At 40.8% G+C, this 12,916-nt stretch overlaps 1 protein-coding gene across 1 annotated transcript in view; it reads right to left on the reverse strand.

Moving 5' to 3' along the window:
- The window catches only part of TBC1D4 (TBC1 domain family member 4), a 99,400-nt gene that overhangs the window by 86,209 nt on the left and 275 nt on the right, over nt 1-12,916 (reverse strand). Inside the window, 1 exon segment of the mRNA XM_039714653.1 lies at nt 12,709-12,916. This exon segment is cut by the window's right edge and continues 9 nt beyond it. Coding sequence (XP_039570587.1) covers nt 12,709-12,916 — 208 coding nt within the window.

The following is a 12,916-nucleotide window of genomic DNA, read 5'->3' on the forward strand; positions in this document are numbered from 1 at the left end:
TAAGCTTCAGGAGTTATTTTGCTAATATTTCAGACTTTTACCATACAGCACACAATCCCTTCCCTCTATAGTAGGGACTGGGGATTTTTTTATCTGTTTGAGGTTTTTTGTTACTCATACCTTCCTCCTGAAACAGAACACATTTGTGTTGGTCACCGAGGAGACCAGCTTTCACCTCCCATCAGCCACTGGCAGTACAACTTAAAAATAAATTTGTGCCAGGTCATGTGTTTTAAAAAAAGGGTGTGAAGGTGAAACTAAACTTCAAATGCAAAGGAACTTGGAGCAAGTAAAAACATTAGAACAGCTCTATTGAAATTGAAATTAACACCATGCATTATTACTTTCACATAAAATTTTCTGTTCAAGTTTCTATTTAATAAACAGCTGCTACCAGAACATATATTTAAAAAAATCTGTTCATATCACTTTAAAAAAAAAAAGCTAGTCTTGCTGATACTTCTAAAGAGCAGAACTTGAAACGAGCAATACTAACAGGAATAAAGTTAAAACTTTTATACTCCTGATAGCTGTATCATAAAAACTCAGCTTCTGGCAGCAAGTAATTCACTCAAAAGAATTAATTACTGCTTTTTTTACTTTTAAGTTTTAATTTGGGGCCAGCAGCTTGTGGGAAGCAGTAGGGTTAAAGGGATCATTATCTATTTTCCCCTATGGTCAGAATCATGCCTCTTCATAATTGATGGTACTGCATGCAGTACCAACAACTCCTTCAAAACTCAAAGACTATAATCCTGGATTGGGACAATTTCAAGGAGATGAGAGAACCAGAGGAGCAAGAGATAGGACATAAGAAAATAATAAGCAGTAATCTTCTATACATATAGAGTAAGAAGACCGGAAAAGCCCAAAAATTCAAAAAGTGATGTATCTGTGGACAATCAGCAAGGGATCTCACAGGGATCTGTGTTCTTCACTGTTCTGTGGGCAGCTCTGATTTCTGTACCAGATTCCCCACAACCTTCATGGTGAGGCTTCCAATCCTACCTACACCGTGACCACTCACAGGTGTCAACTAGAGAAAACATCCCTTCAAGAAGTGTGCTCCCCTGGAAGAACACTCTGGGTGCATACCACAAGTCATGCAAACTTCCATTGGCATGTAGATTTGGTGTTTTCTTAGGTCTCTGCAATGTTCCAAATGACAATAGCACCCCATGCTGAAACTGAATTAGAAACCTATCACATCCTCACTCACCTGTTTATTCAATTGAGCTGAAAGATATTTTGACATTTTAATAGGAACAATACAGACAGAAACAAAAAACCTTCAGAGTATTACTTTTATGACACAGTAAGATACTGCTATATTTGTTAGTAGAATGGCACTTAAAGCAGTAACAGAGTAGTGAAGCAGTATGATCTTCTAGCAGCTGGTGATCCTACAGGAAAAAACTGCAATCCAGACAATGATTTGTGTGCCTTGGATCCTGTTTCAGAACAGGGCTCTCCAGACAGTCTTAAGTTGTTCACTGAATAGTCCCCTGAAACCAACCCAAAGCAATTAAACAGGGGATGAAAACATGAAGCAGACCCTGCATAGTTTCATGCAGAGCTCTTGTGGGTGCATAACAACAGCCCTTCCAGGAGCAGTGATCCATCACAATGCACACACACTGCTCCCTGCACCATGGCTGGGGAGCCCACGTGGCAGCAGTACGCCCAAGTGAATTAATTGGCCTGTGTAAAAGGACATTATTAGACCTACTCTTTATTTCTAACAGACCAGCCCAGGACAGGACTGGGTGCTGTGCTTCCACAAGGACAGCAACAACCTGTGGGACTCCACAGAATATTCTGAGCTTTCCACAAAGCTATGGTAAGAATTTTAAAATCTGCAAAACAAATGTCAAAGCTAGTGGAACTCTGCCAGACTTTTTCAGGTGATGGTAAACTATGTGTATAAAGTTTGACAGTACAATTGCAAAACATAACAGCTGGACTAAACAGCTAAAAGAATCTCCAGTATTAGAGGCTGGGTTGGTAAACAGTGAAATAGCACTGCAACATTTCATTTTGATACTTCAAGTTTAGCATAATAGGAAAGCTTATGATAATCAAGATAATAATGTAAGTCTTGTAGATTTGTTACTTGATAGGTAATGAGCAGCAGCATATACACATAAATCCCCACCTTGCTGAGGTTGACACTTCTAGAAGTAACCACCTAAAGCATCCAGTCTGTTGTGCTGGAGAAATACAACAATTAATTATCTTCTCAAAATCTAACCTTTTTATGGTGGTCATGTGAGAAGTCAGAGCAGAAGCATATCAAATCTCAAAAATTTAAATTTGGATAAGAAATAAAATGGCACCAAAGCTAAGCTCCTGTTCAGCTTACTGATATTGTTAAAAATGGGGTTTAACCTCTAATTTTCACTAAACATGAAGCTCCCTTCCAAGCTTCCATACAACTACAACCAGCAAGGCTACAATTTTAAGTAAAACAGATGAAATGCAGAACAGTGAGCAATCATACAGAAACAAAACACTTGGTTACATAAACAATCACAAAACTCAAGCAAACCTAGCAGTCTGGGCTGGCCTCTATGTTTCTGTACACTCCCAACTATAATGCTGTGTATTTTAAGGACAACATACATATTGAAGAAAAGAAAAAAAAACCCCTAAAAAACTCCACAACCTTTTATACAGATTGATTGATAGCTCTCCATATGTATATTTTAATTTTTTTTAATATCACCTTCTTCTGTGGCGATTTCTGGAGACAGAAGGTCACTATGGAAGAAATTTATTCATTTTGTAAACTTCACACTATCCCACTAAACTGCAGATATTATTTTTAGTTCTCCCTAGCACTAAGCAGACAGGGAATCCAAGGCACAGTGCCAGGATGTAAACCCACTCCTTCAGAGCTGGCTTTAATCATGTTGCCTTGCTCCTACTCGACTCCCATGTTTAGGTCAGCAAATTTTCTCTAGGCTAAATCTGAATATATGCACACATATGCCATGGATAATCTGGGTGTGTTTCTTCATGAATAATTTAAATAGAAGTATGGTGTGTTACTCCTACTGAAAGGCTCACTTGATTTTCTTTTGGCAGCGTTCACCCAAAAAACTGTTGCTGAAGAAAAGCCAATATCTTGTGTCTATTTATAATGTAGTTGGTTTACAAAAAAAAAGAGTATCCTCTTTACTAGTTATTTTTTGTACTGCTGAAGTTTGCAGTCATGCTGCACAGAAAATTGAGGCCCTCAGTGAGTACAACCATAAAGTCAGGCAGAAGTATTGTTTACAAAAGGGATACTTGTTTTAAATTGTTCTCCATTTAAAAAAAAAGTCTTGTACAAAAGCCTAAACCAAATTTTACAGAAAGAGCAGTATTTTCCATAGAAAGCTCTCTTAGCAGTTGTTATGGGATTTGCACATCAGAGCAGCATTTCGGGATCTTAAATTATATCCTTGGTTTTTTGTTTTTGTAGAGTATACTTACAGTAGTTTGTTTGGCAATTTCTGACCTAACTGCTTAATTGCCACAGAAGTATCGTGACCCTGAGGGCAGCCTGGTATTTATTTTCATTGCCAAGTATGGCAGCAGGTCATACACACAATCTCTTCCCCTTCTAATTTGCACTCAAGCAGGAATGAGTTTTTTCACCTTAGACTACCAAAGCTATAATTCTGCACACTGTGACAGAGCTGGGGCAGGCAGGAATTGCAGACTTCTGCATTTGCACAGCACCTGAAGGTCAAACACCAGCTTTCAGCATGGGCTTTAGCTGGAGTTGGTGTGATGCTTCATTTCTGCCCTTCAGCCAAGCAGCAAGCAAGCAACTGGTTCCTCCCTGGCAAATACAGCACTGTTAAATATACATTAACCTACTCTATTTTTATTTAGAAATCTTACTGTAACTTGAGATGGAGTTGTTAGGAATAATCAAGCCAAAGCCAGAAACAAACTATGAACAGGCACATAAAAATATGCTTCAACAAGTTAGCACTGCACGTCCTAGTCTTTCACTGCTCTGTTACTGAATATTTACTCTATTTCAGAAATACTTAAGAACCCACAGACTAGTGACTATTCCCAAAGTTCCTGGGACATTGCTGCTTTTTGCCTTTTTTCTGAATTAACGTAACAGGAAACCCACATCTGTGTCACATAATATATGAAATATATTTAACTTCAGCATTCTAAAAAAATAAATATTTATTTATCTTGCTAGGAAAAACAAAATCATGAACAGTCTGGAAGGCAGTCACTGCTATGCCCTGGAGGATAATATTCTGACTTCCCTCAACATGTTTTTCAATGCATCAAGGATCTCTAAACAGTGCTGTGCAGATCTACATGTTCCTGCCAAGAAGAGTAATGAAACAAAACATAACCCCAGTCACTTTAACAGAGCAAGATCTTTGTTAAGGTCTGTCAACATACAAAAATGAACTTCATGACTGAAATATACCTCTAAAGTCAGCTGTAATGGGAGAGGGAAAACCACAGAGCTAGGGATGGTAGAGCTGGAAAAAAGCCACACTTCTATGGTATTGGTTTTATCTTACCCAACAGCTTCTACAAGCCTTTCACACTGGCTTTGAACAACGCTCTCTTTCATGTTTGCATTTTAAAATTAACCCTTCACAAAAAAGTGCCACGTGTCCAGTACTGTAGGATCCTTCCTATCTTCAGCAGTTCCAGAGATACAGAAGAAAATCCTCAACATATTACCCTTCCAAATTTCTAGAAAATATTCTTTTTAAAAGCCTATCTAATTCTGAATACATAAAATGATTTTAAAAAGGAAAGTTATGGATTCCAGGAGAAAGGAACCAGATATGAACACAGATGAAGACAACTCATTACTACAAGTAGCTTACAAAGTCAGGAAATGTGGTTGAATAGACACAATTCCTCCAAAGCATCAAGCAGAGTTTCTGAATAGCATTAGGAGTCCAATAAAAATTTAACAATGAAAAAAAAAAGTGTTTCTTTTTCGCAGTGGTTCAACTGAAGTATTTTGCCACTCTTACAAAATTATCCAAACTAAAAGGAGTTGTAACACAACTACGTAATTATCGGTTCACTACATCTTTTTGAGGCTCTGAACAGAAAATTTAAGACATGTTATACAGGTATTTACTGTATGCCATTAACCTTATCTGAACTTCATGCTGTGACAGCCTTTGAGGTACATGTTGGAAGTTTTTGTTCAGTTGACTCAACTAAAACCACACAAAAAGACATTAAAACCATGTTTAAGCACTGCAGCTGAAGCCAAGACACAAAGTTTGATCTTAGCAAGGTAAAATGATACCTAATAGTCTTGCTGGTGCTTTTCCTTTTTCTTCATCCAGAAAGAGTCTGCTAAGGGAGCAGTGGAAATCCTGGCAGCACCACCCTCTCCAAAAGAGGACCAAGTAATTAACTTCTCACTCTAAGTCCTAATTCCCTGCAGCAGGGAGAGGGGGCGGGGGGCTAAGCAGCCCATTTCTCCTACGAGAGGTGGCTTTAAGCAGGCTTTGCCTCAAACAGCGAGGCACATTGCTGCTCATTTCAAGCAGGGTGGCTGCTACCGAGAGGCAGAGGCAAGGAAGGGAGAGAGGCTTGAGGCAATCACAGGCTTTGCGCTGGTAGAGCGTGACTGCATTCAGAATAAAAACTAAGTGGATTTTTCAAGATACATAATTAACTTTTATAAAATGTAAAACTTAAGACTCTAACATCAGCTGCAATGAGCCCCTTCAGTCAAATGCATGTGGTTTTGCTGCTTGTGTGGGTTTTTATGTTCTTTTCTCTGAAGTGTTAAATACACTATTGGAACTAAGCCCATCCAGCACAAACACGTTTACCTTTGACCGACGAGAAGGCGAAAACTGAAATACCAAAGTAATTTCAGATCTACAGGACCATCAAGAATATTTATTTGGCCACCTCACTGATCTACCAGATGTCACCTGATTAATACACCTGAAAAGGGGTAAAAATCCCCACATGTTCATGGATGAAAACAGGCATATCCAAAACTTATGCGTGTTCTCTGGTACCCAAAACAAATCCCAAAATAGGAAGTCACATAGTTCATGCATCCCTGGTGTAACCACTTCTATATTTTTATCCTGTCCTGTGACATTCAGTATTGTCTTTTTATACTTAGACCTCTCCAGGGACAATACAGTTGTTTGTCAAATGATCATATCCTATCTTGCATTGGTGATGCTCTACTTTATTTTGGAACCCATGTAACTGCATAGGGTCTTGATGTACGTATTTGTGTCAGAAGGTAAGGTGACAGATACTGTATCACAGGTGATACAGAACAGGAAAGCACAGACCCTATTTCTGAATTAAATCACTTCACTTTGCTGCCTTAAATTTGGGTTTCAGCCCTGGAAACACCACATTATGTAATGACCTCTACAAGTAGATTTTTACCCTTGAAGGTCTTGTAGGTCTTTTTATCTCCTTGTGTTCTCTAAAGGTGTCTCAAAACAGCACATAACAAACATGTGGAAGATGTTAGAGTTTGTATACATGACAAGTGACAAAAGCTACATTGGAAATAAACTCCTCCTTTTTTCCTTGTCCCTGCACTTGAAACAGTATATGAAACCACAAAGGAAACAAAACCAGGTGGCAGAGGACAGCTGGTACCACGAGGGGACCATGCCAATGCTGCTGAAATTCTGCATGACCTACAGACAGCAATCTCTGAACTGGTCCCAATTCCCTGCAGTATTCATTCACCACTTTACCTCAGAGAAACTCAAGATGTTCAGGGAGCTCCAAATGGGGAAGATCGATGGAAGAGATCCAAGGAATGGTGAGCTGTGCACATCAAATGCTGTACCAAACCTTAGCAAAGAGCAAAGACTGATAGGCATCAGGAACACCACTATTTCATAACGGCTGCTTAGAAATTAAATCTTTTCTAGAATTCACTTTTATAAATAAACACCTTCAAGAATCTTGGTCAGAGATTTCCATCACCCCTAAAAATCAGACTCTCCTTGTTGTCAAGTCACGTATGCTAGCTAAATCTTTTTAAAGTCAGATTTTTATTTAATTGTTTTTAGAAGAAACTGCCTCTACATTGGCAGACAGGACAAAAAAACCCCCAAAACCTAGAAATAAATAATCAGAAGAGAAGCCTCAATTTAGTATTCTCAGATACACACAACTGCCTTTCTTTAAGACAGCACTATTATCAGGTCACTGTTTACCTACAGCCACTCTCTGTGAAATACATAATTTCATGTATTTTATTTGGCCTTTTTGAAAATACAGTCCTCCAAGACATTGCTTCTACTCCACAAATAATAGGTGTTTTTCATGAGCTGCAAAAGGAAAAATGAATTCATTCTTTCTACAAACATGACAGACAAGGGCATTTAAAATAATTCTCTTTCTTCTCCTAAACATTGGCCAGGAATAACAAGGCTGTATATCACCATTTAGAAACACTCAACAATTTTAATGTTTTTATTATTTATTCTGTTTGTGACATGGGGAAAAAAATATTATGGACAGGATGTTCAGAACCAAAATTTAAAGATAGCTTTACAATCCTAAAATGAAAAGTACTCTCATTTGCAGGGAAAAAAAAAAGTGCCAAATCTATTAAGAAAATCAAAAATGAAACCTTAAGCTCTCAACTTTCAGTTTCAAAAAAGGGAGTGCAAGACTTTTCATCTGAGGCTGTATAGCCCATGTGAGCTAGAGATAATAAGGCTGCTCACCAAACAATTCTGCATTCATTGCAAGCCCTTAACATCCATGCTTTGTTCTGAGTCATTGCTTTTCAGTTTCTCAACCCATGAATGAAATTCTGACCCACACGAACGTAGAAAACTTTCTTTTTTTTGGTCCCTCCAAGACTTGTTTTATTGGTAAAAATTGGGACAACGTATCTTTCTCACAGAAAATCTTTCCTCTGCAACCAAATTGTGCTATCAACCAAATGTCAGCTCTCCCACTTCCTACAGAATCCTTCAAAACCTAGAGCATATCTATTTTGTCAGGTCTGTTATACCTATTCAAAACACATCTTATCAGACAGCTCAACCGGTGCAATGCTTTAATATGAATTCCAACAATGCTGTATATATGTACTTCCTAGACCTTGATTTTACTGCCATTAAAGCTCATGCTCCTATATCACAGAATAATCAAAGGACAACAGAAATATACATGTAAACTTGACAAACTTAGTTCTTCAAACATTTCTTACTTACATCCTTCAGTAAGAAACTTATGTAACATGATATTCATACAGCATAAAAGCCTCCTTTGAGTAGACTTTGTACTGATGCCTTGCTTTTCCAAGACAACAATTGTCTTACATCCTTGCTTTACTGAAACACATTATTCAACAGAAAAGAAACACATTCTTGGAATAGACAAGTGTTTCTGACAAGTGGGCTGTCTCTGGCTCTTGTCTCTAAATTTCTACCTCTCCAGTTTTTATCACAGCTCTACACAGTCACCAAAAGGCTCCATAATTTCTGCTTCACCTTGAGAAAGCCTAGACCCTTAACACATAGGTGTAGCACAAAGACACAGCTATAGATTATGCCCACAAGAGCTAAATTCAACTGATGTCTGTCCACCTGAACATCTTTTTTCCACAGCCAGCTCAGATTACTTTTTAAACCTTATAACAATACCTTTTCATCATGCTTAGAAGTTTGAGAAGAGAAAACCGAAACGCATGCAATGAGTTCTTACTTAACTGGAGGAAACAACTATTTTCACTAATAAGAAGCAAGTAAAGTATAACTTGATTTAGGATGCCAGTTCCAGTTTAAAAAAAAATCCTCTCAAAACAGGCTTATTCATGTTTCAAGCAGGAAACACACAATCTAGATCAGCATGATAATAATAGAAAAAATGCAGAAAGAGATCATACCATAAACCTCTCCCCCAGAGAATGGGGAGCTCAAGGCAATTGTCGAACTGCATTGATTGTTCCACACAATTAAAATCTGCTTTATAGAATACAATCAGTATTTAGGTAAAAAGTTGAGCTTGAAAATACTAATTAAACAGCCTTTTCTCAGTGGCTGCAAGAAGGGTATGCCTGCCATATTTATAAACTCTAACTTTTGGGTAAAAAAACAATCTGTTCTGAGGATTGTAAAGAAAATCTGTCAAATATAAAATGAGACAATGATGTCATCTGATGTCTACATACAGTCTGCACATACTCAATAATTCTCAAATGACAGCAACACAAAATAACAAATCTCTGGCTGCTTCTCAGAAGCCACCAGGCAACACTAAATAGACAAGTACCCTTACCCACTCCAGCTGGCTACTGCTTTGAACAGTTACAAGAAGCAGCAAACACTGTAGTAAGTTCTGAGGGAGCGAAAAAATTCTGTTCCCATCTCCACCAGTCAGATGGCTTCAGATGTCTCCCCTTGTAATTAAACAGCAAAAGAAAGAGACACTCTGCCCCTTCAATAAAAGTATCTTAGCATGCCAACAAGCTCTGGGTTTGACACTCTGCCGAAGTACTACTCCAGAACAGGAGTCACTCCACTGGCTCCTACTTTTCAGCTCTGCCTAAAATTTTCAGGCTTTCAAATAAAATACGAAGGTGTTTCATACTATTAGCTCACTCTCTCATTTCTCTCCAGTAACAGCAAATAATATTAAAAGATGTTATCTTCCTGCCTGATGTCATCAGAGTGCATATTACATTGGCTTTTCACTGGTCATCTGGTAAAGAAATTTGCAGAGAACGGCAAGAGGCAGTGCTTTTTTCTATGAATATCAGCCCTTTTTGTGATCATAGTGAATGCATGTGCAGCCTAAACATTGTGCAGTACAATTGTGGACAAAGCAACAGGCTTCAAGACAAAACTTTCATTCTCACCTACATTGTTTATTGAATTATCATGATAGCACTAGTTCCTGGAAAGTCAATCATTAACCTCTCCCTTTTACAATTAACATCCACCATTCAAAATTATGGCTAGCTGTCCTCTAACTCAGAGACCCCAAGACATCTCCTGTACCTTTCCTGCATTCCAGAGCTACTTAGCATGCTGCTGAACTTAATACTGCCAGAGTGGACAACACCATGGCTTTGCTCTGGCAAATCTGAAGTCAGCAAAACTTCCACAGAATCATAGAACGGTTTGGCTTGGAAGGGGTCTTAAAGACCAGCCAATTCCACCCCCACTGCCAGGGAACACCTTCCACCAGACCAGGTCGCTCAAAGCCCTATCCAAACTCAAACAATTCCTGGGATGGAGTGAAATTGTCTTCTCTAGAAGTTCTGGAAAGGCTATATGACCCTTCCCCTTCTTGGCCACTCATTGATACCATGTGCCGCCAACCCACCTGCCTTGATGTAAACAGTCATTAGGGTTGCATAGTAAAGCAAATGAGGGAAGCAATTTGGAAATACTCCAGAGAAGGTAAGGGAGAAGCAAGCTTAACACCAGTCAATTCCCAGATCCTGTTTGCCATATGGCTGCACAAACAGTTGTGCTGCCAGGAGGACAAAGCTGAGAGGAAGAAACAAGGGGTTCAGGCTTGAAGAGGACAGGATCATTTTTCTCAGTAGCAGTGCCAACTTAGGTTGGCTGAAAGTCACTATAGCCCAAGATGGAAAATGAGGTTGTCTTAAAATAACAGCTGTGAAAAATACTTTCTAAGTTAATACACCACACGAGGCTCACATAACCACTATGAAACAGAAGTGCGTAAAGATCTTGACAGCATGCAAGGACAACATCAATTCTATAATAAACAATTAAGAGCTTAGAAAGAAGACTTTTAGAGCTAGTAACATGCTACTTGACTTTACCCACTCAGGATTAAGCTTTAGCACAGACCAACAGCTAGATACCTGCACAGGCTTAGCCAACAAAGCCTGGAAAAATCGATAACAAAACTCAGGGTGGGGGGGAGGAGGAGATGGGGGGTGAGAATCCACCTTTTCCTTTTTGTACCTTAATAAAACCTGCCTGTTAATCAGACACTTGTGAATCACATTGCTAGCTCTGCATTTACTACCCTCACTGTAGCTCAAAATCATGCGCTGAGTAACACTCCTGGGAGGGATAGATTCTTTATTAATGATAACAAAGTTAAAAAATCTTAACAGGTATAACTAAAAAATGAACAAGATACCAACTTCTTTCAATAGGAAGACTTAACCTACAGTATCAGTTTGATTTAATTCAATGCACATAAGGCACTTTTCCCATGAGGAAAGAAGGAAAGACATATGGATAGAGCTATAGTCAGAAACAGCCTTCCAAATGTAAATGTATGTAGTACTTTGCACATTCACTGGAGTACTAGGGATTCACTATCTTAAAGTAAGATTGTTTTACAAACTTGTGGTACCAGTACAGACCTACCCCAGAAATAAATTTGATTCAGCATCTTCTGCCAACAGCATGAACCTTAGTTTGCCTCAGTCCATACCACCAAACTCCTAAAAGGACATTTGGGCTCCTCCCCGGCCAGATAACGATCCCCTCCATGCTCTTGCTGCATGCTCTCCTGGCAGAGCAAAACCCACAGCAGTTGCCAACAAGTTAAGCACATTTACCTCCACTTGGGATACTGGCTGTCCTAAGCCTGTCCTTAAGCCACAGCTATGAACGCAACCTAAATGCCTCCATGCTCTCTCTGGAAGTGTGCTGGCTCAAATAAAAGTTAATATACTGAAAACTTTTCAGTAGTTTTCTTTATACTTCCTACCCTCCCCATTTAAGAAAACCCAAACAAACAAAGAAACCCTAGTAGCTGTTCAGTACATGCAGTAAGTCAGCTATCTTCCAACTCCCAAGAGTTCTTCCTCCAGTTTGTGAAAACTGAGGAGAAGGTATTCTTATTTAACCAAAGGGCTATTATCAAATGACCTTTTTCTTGCTGTCATCCTGCTAAATTAATTATCCAACCTACGTGTCCACCCACTATTGCTCACATACTCTAAACCAGAGAGAAAGAAGTCTGCTGCACATTTGATGTGTTAGCCAAAGCCGGCTAGATAGTCAGGAAAATACAATCTTACTGCTAGGTTTTTTTTCCAGTTGGCACTTTATCAAAAATGTCCCCACCCAAACCTAGCCTTGTTTGTAGCACTACTGCATATGCCTGAGCACGGCCAGGTGTCCTTAGCGTGACCCGTGAGCACAACAGGAGCCGCTGGTCACGAACCATCGTTTCTGTACCACGGGGGTCTGAGGAAAAGCACCATCCTCCACTATTCCATGCCTGCCCAACACTGACAGCACCGCTGGGACGCTTTAACACAAATCCTGCCTCCTGATCGTGCAAAACCCTTATAGAGCAAACCGTGCCCTTGCCACGGAGCTGCCGCAGGATGCGAGGCCTCCCCAAGGAGGGTGGACCGGGAAGAAAGGGGCTCCATGTCGCCGGGCACTGCGTTCTGCAGAGGCTGGTACCTCCGGGCTGGCAGGGGCTGGCAGGGCACCCCACGGCCAGGCGGGGCTCTGTGTCCTCTTTCCGCGGAACCCAAGGGCGCTGCGGCCGCCGGAGCTGGAGGGGCACACCGGGACGAGCCCGGTCAGCCCCGGGCGGGCGTGCGGAGGCTGCGGTCCCGCAGGCACCACCCTGCCCCGCTCGGGCACATCGGCCCCTCCACGGCTGCGGAGCGCAGCGCCTGGGGTCCCGCCCGGCGAGGAGAGGAGCCAAGCGGGGAGATCCCGGGCAGCGCCCCCGCCCCCCGTCCCCACTCGCCTGGTTGGGGTCGGTGGCCCGGAAAACGTGGCAGGCCATGGGGGAGTCAGGGTTGTCGGGCTGCGCCTTGATCAGGTAGGCGAAGTAGGTGAGGTCGTGGCTGTTGTGGATGAAGCGGGCGATGTGCTGCGCCTTGTGCTCGAAGATGAAGACGGCGGGCGCGGGGCTGGCGGGGCGGCCGGGGCCGGCGGCGGAGCCGGGGCCAATT

The sequence above is a fragment of the Passer montanus genome, unplaced genomic scaffold (genome assembly GCF_014805655.1).
Source record: "Passer montanus isolate IOZ18808 unplaced genomic scaffold, ASM1480565v1 scaffold30, whole genome shotgun sequence".
Classification (NCBI taxonomy): Eukaryota; Metazoa; Chordata; class Aves; order Passeriformes; family Passeridae; genus Passer; species Passer montanus.